General features: G+C 37.9%; 1 protein-coding gene across 1 annotated transcript in view; it reads left to right on the top strand.

The window, feature by feature from the left end:
- Window positions 1–2,323: 2,323 nt before the first annotated feature.
- The window catches only part of LOC113058739 (serine/threonine-protein kinase D2-like), a 32,810-nt gene continuing 18,663 nt past the window's right edge, over window positions 2,324–16,470 (top strand). The window contains exon 1 of the mRNA XM_026226916.1: window positions 2,324–3,229. Within this exon, the coding sequence (XP_026082701.1) occupies window positions 2,903–3,229 (327 nt within the window). The 5' untranslated portion in view covers window positions 2,324–2,902. The remainder of the gene's footprint in view (window positions 3,230–16,470) is intronic.

Genomic DNA, 16,470 nt, shown 5'->3' with positions numbered 1-16,470 from the left:
ACCTCTTTACCTAGTAACTTCACACTGCACACTAACGGTTAGCTTTATGCTACACTACATGTGTAGGATCACATGATCGATTGGGTTCATCCATGTATCGCTGCATCGTAACTCTTCTCTTCCAAAGACTGCCGATTGCATGGGTGTTTAGACGAGTCCTACTGTCTCTTGTTCACCTATTCCGCACCCCTCGATGCAATAAGAGTCTTGAAATTGCAACAACAAAACACATTCCTTACCGAGAGAGGACGGATCTGTGTAAAAATATAAATAAAAAAGGAAACCGAAACTGTTTATATGTTTGAAAAGCTGCCAATGCAAAATGTAAGTTTCCCGTTTTCTGATTTGTTTGCTTTTTCTCTACTAGACATATTGATATGATTACTAGTAATAAGGTGTAAGATGACAGTAGTACCTTTTTTCTAGGCTTAATACTTGCTTGTGATTGTGTAAAAGCCTAAAGAACTGAAAATTGTATGGACATTTAAAAAAAAAAAAAGAGAAGTTTCAGTCCAAAGCCAAGGTAAAAGGACTTTTTGTTAAGTGTTTTTATTTTTTAAAAGCAATTTATCACTGTGTGATATTTTGTACATCATATTAAGCTGTATTCAACCTATAACTGCAAGGGATAAAAAAGACCAGCCTTTTATTTATTTTGTTTTATTATGCATATTTTTAATCTACTATCTATCTTTTATTGAAATGTCTTTTCCTTATCCCCCTTCTTTTTTCTTTTTCTTTTTTTGTTTTACTATGCAGGTCTTGTTTTATGTCATAAAATAAATAAAAAAACAACTAAATAAAAACATGATTTTGTACAGACATTTCATTCTTGTCTGATCTGAATTTTGTTGTGTGTGAAAAAGTTTAAATGAACTAATAACACTGACCACATTTCTCGGGAATTGACGAGCATCATATTTGGCATCTGATAAAGGTTAACGAGGTGGAGGATGGTGTCAAAATCCAGGTAATTCATTTATTTTATATGTACATTTTTCAGATAAAGAATTAGTGTTAAATTATGTAAACATGATGCATTGAATTGAAGCCTTTTATCATCATTGTATTGAATACAATGATATTTTGCATGCCCCTCCCATTGGTGCTTCAAAACGTACACATAATCCACAATAAGTGTCATATGATGAATAAAGTACAGTACAAAATAGCCTTCAAGAAGAGCTATTTAACAAAGGACACTGTTTAACAGTGCTACAGTACATACACACGTAAACAACGCAATAACAATCCATTTATAAACTTGATATGCAACAGGTAAATAAAGTTGAGGATTAGAGCAGTTATTGCACAGTCCACAGTAAAGTGTTATATATAAGTAGTGCAGGACAGCCCATAGTTTAAGGACTGGATGGCTTTTGGATAGAAACGATTTAATAATCTGGCGGTGTGCATTTTGATTGCCCTCTATCGCCTCCCTGAGGGCAGGAGGACAAACAGGTGATGGTCGGGATGGGACGGGTCCTTAATAATGACGTTTTTTCTCTGGATAGCGGGTGTTTGCAATGTCCTGTAGTAAGTTGAGACGCAAAGTCCCTAATCCTGGAGCAGAGCTGAGCGGAAAGGCCAGGTGGATGAGTTTCCTGATGAGTATGTCCTGTATGATGGTATTGAAAGCAGAACTATAATTAATAAAGGACATCCGGACATACGTTCCTCTGTGTTTCAGGTGCTCCAGATCCTTGTAGAGGGCTGTAGCAATAGCATCTGTAGACCTGTTGGCCCAGTAAGCAAATTGATTGGGGTTAAAGATAGGTGGGAGGCTGGCTTCAATTTATCTTAATACTAGTCTCTATAAACACTTTGTAACAGAAGTAAGGGCAATGTAGACTGTCTACAGCAGGCTTCTTCTTGACCTGGATGATTCCTGATATTCCTTTTTAAAAATATCATGTATTTTTATTTTATTTTTTTTCATTTAGGTGTGTTTATGCCACACAGATCATGTATTTGGCTAACATTTGGGACATGGAAAAAAGGAGACTGGGAGAAAAAAAAAAAAGAGTAAGAATGAGTGACTGGGAAAAGAATTGCAAGTTAGCGTGGGCCCCCAGGCAAAAAGAGAAGGACAAATTTGTTCCAGGGTGTGGGAGTAAACAAGGCAAACTGAAAGACGTAAAAGTTGATAGGGAGGGAAGAAGGTGTATGTGGGACTGGGAGGAGGCAGAAGTGGATATGTATGATCTCATAGAGCTTTTCTTGTACAGCTCTCTCTGTTGCTGATTGGTCGAGAGATCTGTCAGTTACACCACTTCCTCCAGGGCTCTGCGAGGTTCAGACAGTAGGGGGTGGAGGCAGGGGGAAGAGGGAGTGTCCTCAGTAGTTTTCTCACTGAGGCACAGCAGACACGGCTCAACACGACCAGAAACTGAAACACAGTCTGACTTGCAAAGCCAGCCTAACCAGGAGCTCTCTCCGGCTTGTTTCCTGTACTTGGAGGCCATCTTGAGTGGACGGATTTACAGCTATTGGCATGTGTCTTGCCTTTCTCATTTGTTAGAGTTTCTTTTTTGTCCTCGGTGTGTTTCCTTGAAGTTTGGACGCTTTCCTCTTCAAAGCTGCTTTGGGGTAGTGAGGGAACAGGAAGCAGGAGGAGGAGAAGGAGGAGGACGTTTCATTTCAAAGCTTAACTTTATCTGTATTTGTCACCTGCTCCTTCTCTGAAATGAAAGCCGTATAGAGGACCTTTCTGTTAAAGGGAGGGCGAAAAGAAAGAAGAGCCACTTCCTGGAAAGGGATCAGTTGTTTTTAAGCTCTAGTAGACAGAGACACACAGCAGGGACGGCCGCTATTGATGAGTGAGTGACTGCTGGTGTGTGTAGGTGAGTTTTCTGCCTCACACTACCCAGTCTTATCTCTTGACTGTCTTTGACTCTTCGGCATGGCCAACGTCAGTCCCTTCATATCTCCGGGACACATGTCCCATGTCTTCTTCCCCCCTGGTGGCCCATCTCCACCTGGGTCAGTGGTGATGCAGCAGGGGACACCAGTCTCAGTCCATCCATCTCAAACCCCAGGGTTCCCTACAGTGGACATGGGAGTTGCTCCAGGTCCCGGCGGGGCATCTGGAATACCGCACGGGCCTCCGGCACCAGCCGGTGTCTCCTTCATGATACAGATTGGACTTACAAGAGAGTCTGTCCTTCTTCCCCAAACGGCAGACCTGGCCTACGTCAAACAAATTGCTTGCTCAATTGTGGATCAGAAGGTAAGCACCATTCAGTATGTTGTGCCTTGATGCTGTATGTATTATTACATTTGCACATCTCAAATGAAAGTTCAAACGTTTTTAATTAGCAGGTGTATCAAGTTCTGCCGAATTTATGTTTGGATCTAGAGCAGTTTATATCACCTTTGTCACTTTTTTTCAACTCAAAGTTATACTTGTGCATGGCAAAAAACATGCACGGTGACCACAGAAGTATGCAATGCATGCAGAACACGCTGTGGTAAAGTACGGCAACTCGCATCTCAGTGTCAGCAGTTCTTCAAATACAAATCCAACACTGATGTGTACGTCGCCAAAATAGGCACTGATATTATGCTCATGGAAGGTTGTAAAAATAAACGCATTAGTAAGTCCAAACATTATACATGAAATTGCCAAATGTCAAAATCTCCAGGTGGGCCATATTACCTTATCAAATGTAAAAATTGGATTCAATTAATGTCCTAGTCTGGCGCAGAAACTCCAGAACTTATTCCTGAAGTAATGGGACAAGAAACAGGCTAATATTGCGACTACCCTTACCTCAAATCTGCATTAGTACCTAGCAACTGATATTTTATCAGCCAGTCCGACTGAGATATGATACGATTATCAGATTTCAATGCTCTGGGGTGTTTTTCCTATTAACTCACAAATCAGTTGATTACAACAAGTCCTTTGTTGCGTCCCTTGGATCGGGCGATTTGTGAGCTTGGATTTTGGCCACTTTCCACATCTCCCCTTGGCGTCAGAGTGAATCACAGTGTTCCCCCTCTCTTTATTCAAATGGCTCCCTCTGTTCCATAGACACTTTTTTCCATTCACTTGGAAGTTAATGTGGCGGCATCACTCAGTTCCTCCCCCAGACACAGTTTAGTTCTCTTCTAGAACAAGTTTTCATTTCCCTCAATCCCTAAAGAACTACAAAATTGTTCTGACATCTGTGTAATGCAATAGTTGTCAAAACAACAATTAAAGCATCTATAGAGTACCAAGCACGGACAATCTCTATTGACTGGGCTGTCCCTTTTGTTCCTTGCCCAGCCTATTTTCCCTGCTGGTCCAACACGTAAGCAGTCTATTGTCCATGGGATAAAGAGGAGGAAATGAAGCCTGTTTCCTCACAAAGTAGGAGGCCATGGTGTGTCCTCCGCCTTTGAACCGCTCCCTTTGCCTTCCTCCTGGAGTTTGTTTTCTCACTGCAGGTTCACGTACAATGCAGTTACTTCCATCTCTGCACATCTCCATCCAACACACCTTTCTTCTCCTATAGCTGTTTTTGGCTCTCTTTTGAGGAGTTTGAGACGTTTTGCCTCCGGACAGATTTCTGCAAGATTTGCTAGGAGGAGTTTTCAATGTGGTTGGCCTTAAAATGAAACAAATGGTTGGGGGTTAAGTCACATGTCATCCCCTAGAGAGGAATGTGTGTGGTTTTATCTGGATCCCAGGAGGAGTGTGTTCTTTGGAATACCGGAGCACTCCATCAAACTCCTGTTCTCCCACCTCTGGCCTTGTATTTTATGCCTGGGGTGTTAATAGTTGAAAGATGGCTAATTTGTGCTTTAGTTTTCAGTGGTTTAGGGAAGAACACATTGGCAAGTAATACCCTGTACTCTTTAATATAATGTGTAATTGTAATCACAGTTTGAAGCAAGCATGTAAGTCAGTTTATACTAAACAGAAGAAAGTTAAACAGTACAAAAAAAAAATGTGTTTTTGACCTGTGTACCAAGATACTCATGCAGTGGACTGTGACCAGCATCAAAACAAGGTTACGGCCATCGCCGTTCCACCACACTGTAGATCCATTCTAGATCCTGAGAGAAGACGACTATGGAAATGTCAGCAGCTAGCGTAAAATCACTACTCGTTTATTTCACTTACAAATGTGGTCACTGTAAATCACACAGTGTCTGGTATCAAGGGAGTCACAGGCAATTCTGCACAGTGCAACTCCTTCATACTACAGTCATCTCACTCCAGCTCATTTGCATGGCTACGGAGAGTCTTTGCATGGAAGGACCGTATTTCCTGGCGAAACTACCGTTCTGTGCCGGCCACCATTTGACTATTCAAAACACACATTCGCTCGTGTGGCTATCAACAGGAAATGAACGACAAAAGTGAAAAGAGGAAAAGACAAGGGATGCAATCTTTGACTTTTTGTTTTGTTAGGGATATTTTCTTATTAGCTAGAGCTGTTTTGCATTTAATGTTAATATTGGAGATTTAGATAAGAGTTGCTAGTCCTTAGATAAGAAGAAATATGCTCAGTTTCTTTGATTTGACATACAGTGAACTTTGTGTTTGTGAATAGTCTGATTTATATGTTATATATACTATTATATTATATCACATGTTATCATGTATTAATCTAACAATATATAAGTCCATAGTAGGCAGCAAATGTTAATTATATATATTTTTAAATCACCTTAAATATGATGTGGCAAATGTAACAACCATTAAATGGCCCCCAATTACCAGATTATATGATGGGAAATAGATATTTCTTGCCTGTGACACTTCAATTCAGCACCTTACAAAAACACCTTTCCAGGTGTCAAATATAATGGGTAACTCAGTAGTACAGTACAGCGCCAGCGGCATATCACTGTACTCAGACAGGGTTTTCTGGCATACACATTTACACTTTTTTCTGAGTTTTCGCCATCATATAGACTATTATGAAATCCAATATCCTTGTCCCTTATTGTGCTGTGATTTATGGCTAGGTTTAGGTTATGGGATATTCCTGTGGTGTATAATGCAAACTTTGACAAAACAATCTATTATTTTAAGCCACGCACACACACAAGGAATTTTCATATTTCAATACTGTGTAAATACCATTGTGTATATGATGAATATGGCAGTGATTCAGTACAATTGGTAAATGTCAAAGTACCATGATATTAGCATATTGTACCATGGCACAGCCACAGTGAATTGTTTTTTTTTTTAGGCAATAATGTCATAACGCTGAACTGTGTGACATATTAGCTTTCCTTGGTCAGTTCAAAAAGAGGGGGTGTGCTCAGATTATTCTTTCAGCTTGTCTGGTGTCCAGTTATGAGGGCACAGACGATTTCTATTATCTGGGGCAGTTTTCTTACCCACAGCAACACAGTTTCCACCAAAATACCATAGTTAACATTGATTAATTTATTATGAAGTAGTAACAACTGGAATTTGACTAGAATGACACTTGCCTGTGCAAAACTAGCCATGCTAGGGTGTTGTGATTGGTTGCCAGATGGTCACTAGTGCAATGATAGATATTCTTGAAAACTGACTAAACTTTCACACCATGTAACAACATATTTAGGCTCTGTTTTTGATTTGGCATATCCATTCGTTCTAAATAACTGCATTTAGCCAGCGGGATGTTCACTCAGTTCAGCACATAGACACACAAACACTGTTTGTAAGGCCTTAATTTCCCAGCTGGCACACCTTTTGGTTTTGAAACGTGTTGTTCAATGCCGTGCTGTGAGTAAATCGGTATGTTATTAATCCCATTAGGATTATATTCTTTTCAGACCAACCATGGTTTGTAATTGGTTTTGAATGGAGATTTTTTTTTTTTTTTTATGGTAATGCAAATCAAAGCAGCTTAACTCCAACATGAAAAGAGCATAAACGAGTGGAACGAGGTGTCAGACTCACATGTGTTTGGATCGACTGTAATGTAGGACGGTGTGAACGTTATGCGTGGGTGGTGTGTGCATGCAAATTTGGAGAAGGTGGAGCGGTGTGCTTGTGTGTGTGTGTGCATGTGCTAGGCATAAGAACAGAGGTTTTGTGCTGTGTGTTTCCAAGCCGGTTTGCAGCAAAAAGTTAAATGGGTGGGTTACCACAATGGGTAAACACATGATCTCAGAGTGAGGAGAGATGTCTGGTTCCAGTCACACTTGCAGACGAATATTTTATGTGTGTGTTTTCAAATGTTGAGCGCCCTGTTACCCTGACTTTCAATACCCTGACATCAAATGTCCCATAATTGAATTTATATTACATGCAACTAGCTAAACTAGCTTTTCTGGCTCTTAAGAAGGCTATAACTACACCTTTACATGTAACTCTGTGTTCCTGTAGCTCAAGTGGTAGAGCATTGCGTTAGTTAGTGCAAGGTTGGGGGTTCGAATCCCAAAGAACACGTCAGGAGAAAATTGTTTGCTTGAATGCAATGTAAGTTGCTTTTGATAAAAGCGTCTGCTAAATGTATAGGGATTTATAATTTTATTTAGCTTCATATTTACTTCTATTGTAAAATTCCTTCCAATTCCCATCCCTATCCATCCAATTCCATTCATTAATATTTTTCTGTTCAGAGTAATAAGGTCCTGGCTATGGTTGGGGGCTCTGGGGATCAATGTGGCATTCCTGTTAGCGTACCTGCTTCATCATCCTGACGCCTGGGCCACAAAAGCCCATTTCAGCACAGTGGAGCACAAACTCCATTTAGTCCCCTGGCTGAGTCCCCTCCGCCTTCTTCTCCCCTTCGCTTGCCAGCCATGCCTCTCGTGTTACCGTTCGCTTGAATAAAAAAGGGCAGCTTTGTTTTCCGAGCCCTTGCCCCAGGCCCAGGCAGCACACAGAAAGAAGCTTTTGGGCTTAATGAAATCTCTGTGTGTGTGTGTGTGTGTGTGCAGTGTTTGTGATTTCTGTGTCTAAACCAACATGTTGTACTCAGAAGTTGGACTGCTCCGGTCCCACTTTCAGGCGCTGATTTTTGTTGTTGTTGTTTGCTGCTACTGTGCATTTGAAAAGATTTTGAGTCTCACTTTGTCAATGTTAAATACAGCAAAATTGGTGACTCTACTTAATATTTAACCTCTGCTGAAAGTATTTGTTATAAGTAAGAGTTCATCAGCTGATTGTATGTACTCAGAAAAAAATAATATATATCATATATATATTATATATATCATATATATATGATATACAGTTTACACTAAAAAAATTGCTAGTAAAATTCACAAATATTTGTTAATAAGCAGCAAGTAACACATTGAATTAAATGTGAAATAGGAAAATATTCGAAAAAATTGCAAAAGTTTTTTTCTTGTAAAGCATACTTTGTTTTTTCTTTAAGTATTTAAAAAGTACGGATAAATTAATTATTAATTATTCCATGCAAAATGTGGCATATTCTGTCTGAAGAGTTTTTTTGCTTATCTAGACGGACTTCTGGTTATGCATTTGCAGCATAGTTTCCTGTAGCTGGAATTTGCTCCACGGAAAGTGCTGCAGAGATCATTCAAACATTTCACAGAGAGAACCAGGTTTACTTGTTTATATAGCCATGACATTTTTCACATAACTGCGTGGACTGGGTTGGTAAGCAACTCTATCACACTAAATGTAGCAGCATGTATAAACCTTATGGGAATTGTATATATTTTTTAAAGTTTTCCAGTATGCAATTCCCACTTTAGACATCCATAATAAAACATAGTGTTTTTATAATCTTAGACGAGTCAAAATCATGGTGATCTGTGGTGATTGACAGCATGCCACGGATTCTCTTTAGTTTAAGTTAACCTGGAATATAGGGTTCAGTTTGGGCTACATAAACAGTAATTATTAAAAATGTTTATACACGTTAACATTTATTTGTTACTAGACTATATAAATGAATGTCTATTGCTACAGCAGAAATGTGAGCGCTGTTGGTATGAAAGTATCAATGGTATTTGCACCAGTCCTGCAGGCGGTCATGTTCTGCGTAAGAGCTCTAGCCACGTGTGGAATTTAAATTTGGCTTTTACACCCTTTTCCATTGCACAGATGTTCACCTTTGTTATTATGACTGTGTTATCTACTCATGACTGAAGGGAAAGTCGTCTTACACCACATGTACAATATGATTGCATGGGACTGACGCAAGAACATAAACAAAGACAATAGTTGATTAGTACTTCCACAGACTTTCCATCCTTGGCCTCTTCAACTTGTGAGAACACAAACAGGAAGTCAGGCTCTTAACCCTGATATTCGACATAAACATCACAGGAGTTTACAGACGTACTGATCCATGGGCTGCTGTTGCTTTAGTTTGCCCGTTTCTCTTCACTTGATTTTATAAGAATGAAGACCCAATGAAATGGTTTGACGGACACAATCTTCTCTACTGTCTTGATGTATTTCGTGTTAAAACAAGTTGAGGTGGCACGTATCGTTCGAAGGGCTCTTTTTATTTTGATTAACTAAAAGCCTTTAGCTTACGGCGCAACAGAAATATAAATTTCCACATGCTATTGCTAGTCCTTTGCAGATTAGAGATTTGAAAGAATGATTTTTCATTCTAGAGAGCACTTTATTGGACAAGTAGATTCATTTTTATATTTGTGCATGCGTAAGTCATAAATGTTTTGCATATATCTCCTAGGAGTTTTTTTTATTATTATTATTTTTTTTTTTTGAAGCTATAAGCCACACAACTTTGATTTATGGTGTCTTTAATTGCTGTTGCTTCCTTATGAAACAATGTACTTATATCTTCCCTTGTAAAAAAGAAGCAAACATTATTTATAGAAAGAGTTCTTATTATGTAAATAATATTTTTTTTAAAGAATATACTTAATGCAAATGCAAATTAAATGTAATGTTTCTGTTCACTTAACTGCGTGTTTATTGCAATTAAATGAACATTTAATATATTATAGTTGTATTTATTTTAAATTGTTACATTGTTTTTAGGCCACTTAAATGGGACTTAAGTACATTAATATGTAATTTCATAATTACTTGTATTGCCTTTGAAATATGGTTTACGTATATTGCTGAATGTACTGACAAGCACTTATGGTAAAATAAAGTTTACTTTAATGTATTTTCATTTAATATTTGCAATGTATTAAAATATATTTGTAATTACACATTTATAACAATGAAGGTGCAATTTAGTACATTTAAAATATATTAACTTGATGTAATATTGCATAACAATAGTTACATTTTTAATCAAGTACTTTACATGCTTAAGTTTGTTAATCAAATACACATCAAAATTTAAAGCATGACAAGAACATAATGACTAGAAATGTATTTTAAAGTACACATTTTAAAAGTGTACTCAAAGTGGCCATTTAATTAAAATTAATATTATATGATATGGAAACACAGGTTTTTTAAATTATTTTTTAATACTTTTAATTTTTGAAGTACACGTCAAGTGCACTTTCAATACATGTTTCTTGTGTTTTAGCGTATATTATAAGGGACTATCTGTTGCACAAGTGGAGCAGGGTGGAAGAATAGAAGAAAAGAGTTAGCCTAGAAGAGCCAAGCTCAGTCTTTTTTCCTATTGTGTTCCAGCTGACCTCAGCGTTGCGTTTATTGTTGTGAAACAGCTGCTGACATCATTCGTTTATTGTGTCATCTCTTGTGACGGGGAATTCTCATTCACTCTTGACACTCAGGTTGTTGGGCCGCGTTCCTCTGAGCAAAAAAAAAAAAAAAAAACTTGGCGGTTCTGTTATGTTTCTCAGCTTGCAGGTCCTATGACATCACACGACCTAAAAATAAGCCAACTCGCTAAAAGCATTTGTTCCGTCATGCACAAACACAATGGCCTGTGAAATTCCCGCGCTGAGCCAAGCAGTTGTTGGCTGCTAACGAGTGTAGCGCGTTGACGTCTTTACACCGCAATTGCCATGGCTCCGTTTCATTTCACGTCAATACCTGCCAGAATCCCTGGGAAGTTTTTGTTTTAGCTGGTTACAGAAGGCTATTTCAATGAACTGATGACGGCGGAAGGCTTAGGAAGTTGCAGCCAAGGGTGTAGTCTCAAACATTATTGCGTTGTATTAGCTTACTCTTATTGTTATTTTTAAAGAGGAGCATTTTTACTATGCGCCTTCCAAGTGCTGTTTTCAACACTGTCAAAACATTTGCATGCCGGACCTCCAGTTCCTACAAACACCACAGTCGCGTTTCCGTCATTCATTTAACTTCATAAGGTCACAATGGAACAAATACTTACGAGAGAACTGGTTTTGAATAGATTATCTTTGGGAAATGGTAAGTATATAAACTGTAGTGATTAGAAACAAAACTGGTATGTTGCGAACAATCAGGAATTGTTCCTAATATTCATTCAATCCGGTCTGCCACTTTGCACAATAATCTTCTTTTGCTTACATACCCTTGCATACTAAAGTACACTTTAGTATATTTCTAAAAAGACTAATCGTGGAAATATTACATTTAACTAATAATTTATGAATGTAATTGACTCATAATTGCATGTTGATCTCAGTTAAAGGAAAAATATGAAAATGTAAATTAGACTAAATATTTATATTGTAAGAGTGACACAAGGTACACAGAGAGACCAATAGTGGTATTGTTTTTTCTTTTCCAAATTTCTGTGCATCAAACTTAAGCAGATTGACAAAAGGTTGAATCTTTATAAAAGTTTATGTGCCTACTCTAAAGTAGAGTTGGAAATATTGTAATTACAAGTTTCGAGCACATAAATGACATCGCAAAATCATATTTATGAGTGGCGAAACTTGATGATACTCTAGTTTCTGAAATACTGTGGAAACACTGATCTATAAAATAGATATATATACAATATGTATTTACCATATGTATATAATAAGCAGAAAGTGGACAGCAAGTTTAGTGTATTATAATGAAAGATTTTGCAGTTAATTTTTTTTTTTTTTTTTTGGTAGAGCATTGTGCTATCAAGCGCAAGGTTGTGGGTTCGATTCCCCGGGAACACATGATAGGTACAAATTGATAGCCTCAATGCACTGTAAGTCGCTTTGGATAAAAGCGTCTGCTAAATGCATAAATTTAATTTAATTTTACATGCTGTATTTAAATAATTTTAAGGTCTGATGTACAAAACAGCTAACTTTCATGGTTTGGTTTATTTAACATAAACATTTAGTTGTGATGCCATGTATAAATAAGTTTTCATCTTTCTGAATTCGGATTCATTTGAATTTACTGTCCACAGCATGGTTCTTCCATCTCATTTAAGCTATGCCTATGTTATGTTTCCAACATGAATGCGTGACATGTCGTAATAACGGATGCCGGTCTCGGTGGTGTGAATTTCAGGTGCGCTTGAAGGCAGATTTATTACAATTCTCCGTCTAAATGTCACCTACTGTAGATCCACCCCAATATATCACAAAATCTAGGTCAGTAAATATGATGTCATCTGCCGTGCTTGTTTATTTGCTTTATATTGTTCGACTGTAGTAATAATTGCTGCACAAATAGTATCTTTAGCAATGATATTGCCATCTGAGTAGGTCATAGAAGCACTCACAGCTTCTGGCATGATTCAATGGATGAGTCTATGTTACAACTGATCAATGATGTCTGTGTAACAGTATATTCAGGCCTCGTGTTTGTAAAGAGCTCAGGTCGTTGTTTTAGTTCATTGATAGATGGTATTGCAAATAAGATTGTGTTCAAATAACAGATTTAGTAACCTGTTTAATCTGCTTGTTAAAAGTACAGTTATCTAGATCAAATTCACACCACACCATCAAAGGAAATCGTCTCCGAGAGGTAGATACACAAAATGATGCATGCTTAACGTTTGACTCCAGTGCTGTTTTTAGGACTGTGCAAACTCATTTTCAAATAAAGCAGCAGTGCTGGGCATGAAAGCCACATAAACTGTGCATATTGTACACACTAGATATACGAAAGGAAGTGGTGGTGACGATGAAAAGCGGAACTTGCATCTATTAGTTCATGTTTCGCTCTTCTCTGTTGCTATTTTCGAAGCAGATTCTCATGTTGTCATACAGTTCTCTCTCGGTTTGGAAACCATGTTGTTTTTTTTAATGCAGCCACACCTTTTCTTTCACCAACGTAGAGGGGCTCAACAGAAGAATCCCGACCTCAGAGATGAACAGTATAGATGAGGTTACAGGAGATTTCTTTATTTAATTCTTTGTTAATAAATATTAACTCCATCAAATATTCACATTTGATAAACAAAATGATTGACGTGACCAAAATTTGCTTGGTTTTATGTTCATGTTTTCATGTTTTCTGTTATCCGATTGGTAGTTTATACTTTTTAGCAAGTAAAAACATTAAATAAATACAAATTCAGATCGTGGTTCAGTGTGTTTCTGGTTTCACACTTTAAAGCAGGGCTTTGAGTTTTGAACTGAAGCAATGGGCATTTCCATTACAATTAGTTGATGTTGGATAGCACACAAGTCTAAGGAAAAAGTGACATCTTGGCCCATTATTAATGAGTTTGTTTGGTAAGAAAGAGGCATTGGCGTGTGGGAATAATCAAAGACTGATGTGGCTCATGGTGTTGCAACCATTCATTCTAAAACTGCTGTGGCCAAACTGTGTTCACATTGTCAAACCATGGTCATGTGACCATGATCAAGTCACAGAATGAAGCCACAAAGTGGTTTAAAGGGGTCTATAAATAACTACACGGATGTGTGGGTGTATGTCCATACTGATAGACATAGATTATTATTATTAGTGTCTAAAGACCAAAATGTTCATGTACTTCAAAACTTTTTTTGGACTCCCTTTCATGTACGGTTTCTCAATGGAGATGAGATATTATGAGGGACAAAATAAAATGTTTTATTATTATTATTCAACATTATTATAATAAGAAAAAAATGTAAGAGATTCAGCTTCAGTATATGTTTTATAGTCTGAGTTGAGAGGGAAAAAATGCTATATTGGGAGATTGTCTGTGCAGTTTACTTGATACATTTTCGTTAGAAGAAGCTGTTGCCAGATCAGTCCAAATCCCTGCGGGCACTGGGGATCACCCTCTATTGGCACTTCATAGGTAATCCGAGGAGAGAAAATACATGTCACTCATTTTTATTGCTTTCAGTCAGTCCAGAGATTTCCAGTATTACATGTTAAGCAGGGCATTGGCTATTTATAGTTTTTTTTTTTTTTTTCAGTTCTCAAGTCTGATGAGACAAGACGGGGTTAAAGTCCTAACGGATGTTGTGAAAGGTGTTTGTATAGACTGCCACTGTCTTTTCCAAAGGGAGAAGAGAAGAGAGCAATGGTTTTCATAATTCATCAGAGTTATAATGGGCGCAGCCGCCTGAGACCATGCGAGAAACATGATCCTGATCAACACAAAGCACCCTTAGAAACACTGCGCTGTCTCCAAGCAAAGCCAGGGGAATGGCAGATATGATTGCACCAGCGTCTATTGTTTGTGCCACTGTGCATACATGCATAGTAGCAATTGAGGATACATATGTAGCCGAGGGATTTGTGGCCGACAGTTTGGTCCATTTACTATAAAATATCCTGAAAAACTTTTTAATTGACAAATAAAACGAGCACTGGGTTTGTACAGTTGTAAGTAGCTATTCTTGTTGTAGCTAATTAAAGTATACAGACAATTTTATGACTCCTCTTATATTTGAGTGTATTGTTTTAGACTAATAAAGTACATAAATCATTTTTCTATTTAGTTTGAAATGGAAATATCAATCAATACAGAAATGTTTTGCCTCAGGTTTACAAATGAGCCCGGTTTGTTTATAGGACATGAGCAAACCTCTTCAATTACAAACATTCTGTTTTACATTTGTAAGATTATTTGTCAGGTCATTTGATTGTTTTGCTGTCATTTTTGTCCCTGTTGAGTTTAAATGAAATAGGCCTATGGCTGCTCTTTTTATTTAACAATTTAACAGTACTTAATATTTTGTCGACACCATAACTAAAATAATTTTTCAATCCCTGTGCGTCCAATTACCAGTGATGCATATAAATTCCATGTGATGTACTGTAAGCAGAAATGTATAGACTTCATAATCTAGAAAAAAGTGGGGTGGTACCTTTTCACATGCATCATTTAGGTATTAAAATGTAACTATAAGGTACTTACATGCACCCTTTAAGGGTAAATAAGGTAAAAATGTGTACTGCCCCTTTTTAAAGTGACATTTATGCCCTGAGAGTGTTATAAATATTAGTTATTCAACATATGTAACCCTAAAGATTAACAGTTTCGTATATGTACATTTTCATTTACTTAATACCAAGTGCCTTAAACAATTCTTATAAATATATTTTTAGTATTTAATTTGACTAACCTGCAGACTTACAATTGAAGTAATTAGTTATTTTTCAAAAGTGCTCATTGGTGCAGCCCCTTACTGTCATCCAATCATATCAGAGCTTGTCAAGGGGCCGTTCCCATATCGCGCCAAAATATTCGGGCGCTTGCGCTCCAGAGGCATCTGCTGCACTCCACGGAGACACGGAAGTTTCAGCAAAGGATAAATGGAATTTATTTAAAGATGGCTGTCCCTGTACAGCTATGATCACCTGTTCCTTAATCTTGGCTGAGCTTTCAATGTTGTTACAGGAAAGGATGAAGCTGATTGGTTGGTTCTTGTCACATGACCTGCGGTGCGATTGCGACATTCTAAAAAATGTTACATTTTTATCTCGATGTGGGTGGACACGCCTGTAAAAAACAAGTGTGTCGCACCGCGTGTGCATCGCTCCGGAGTTGCTCCCATTATTAGCACGCCTGCCATGTGTGTAAATGTGAAATAACAAACATGAGCGGCAAAAGACACGATTGATCCCTAAGACAGTCACTGAACAAGCTGTGGCCTTTCTGTGTGACTGTGTAAGACTGCTGCTGTCAAGTACGTTTAGATGTTGGTCAGAACTTGCGGTAATGAACCGGTTGTGGACTATAATCTTTTGCAGAAGCTCAAGCCTCTGAAAATAGACAAGATGGAGTGTTGTTGACTTTCTTGTGGAAGCTTCTGGGAGCGGAGTATTTCGAGCGGAATGCAGGGACAAGGGTCCATCTCTTTCTTTAGATGATATGGAGTTTAGTGACATGTGCTCTGAAAGGAACACATGGGAATCCTTAGGTGGTTCTGCCTATGAGAAAAACAGGAAATGGGTGGAAAGGTGTTGTTTTGGATATGGGGTATAGTAATTTTCTATATTCTTTCTCTTTCCTTTTGTCTCAGTTTGTCTCTTGCTGTCTTCCGCAACTGCGGTGAGCTTTGAAGCTCTCTGAAGTCGTGTCTGGGTTTTGTGTTCTCACACTCCTCACTCTTGTACTGTAAATGGTTTTCCATGCTCGTATCCCAACATCAACATTATCCCCCGCTAGACTGTGCATCCTTCATTAAGGCCCTGATATATGCAACTCTGCGCTCCGGTCAAGTCACGTCATGTCACGTTTATTTATAGAGCACTTTATACAATAGATTGCTTTA

Source organism: Carassius auratus, chromosome 40, assembly GCF_003368295.1.
Source record: "Carassius auratus strain Wakin chromosome 40, ASM336829v1, whole genome shotgun sequence".
Lineage (NCBI taxonomy): Eukaryota > Metazoa > Chordata > Actinopteri > Cypriniformes > Cyprinidae > Carassius > Carassius auratus.
The sequence above is the reverse complement of the archived record's forward strand: the minus strand, read 5'-3'. Positions and strand labels throughout refer to the sequence as shown.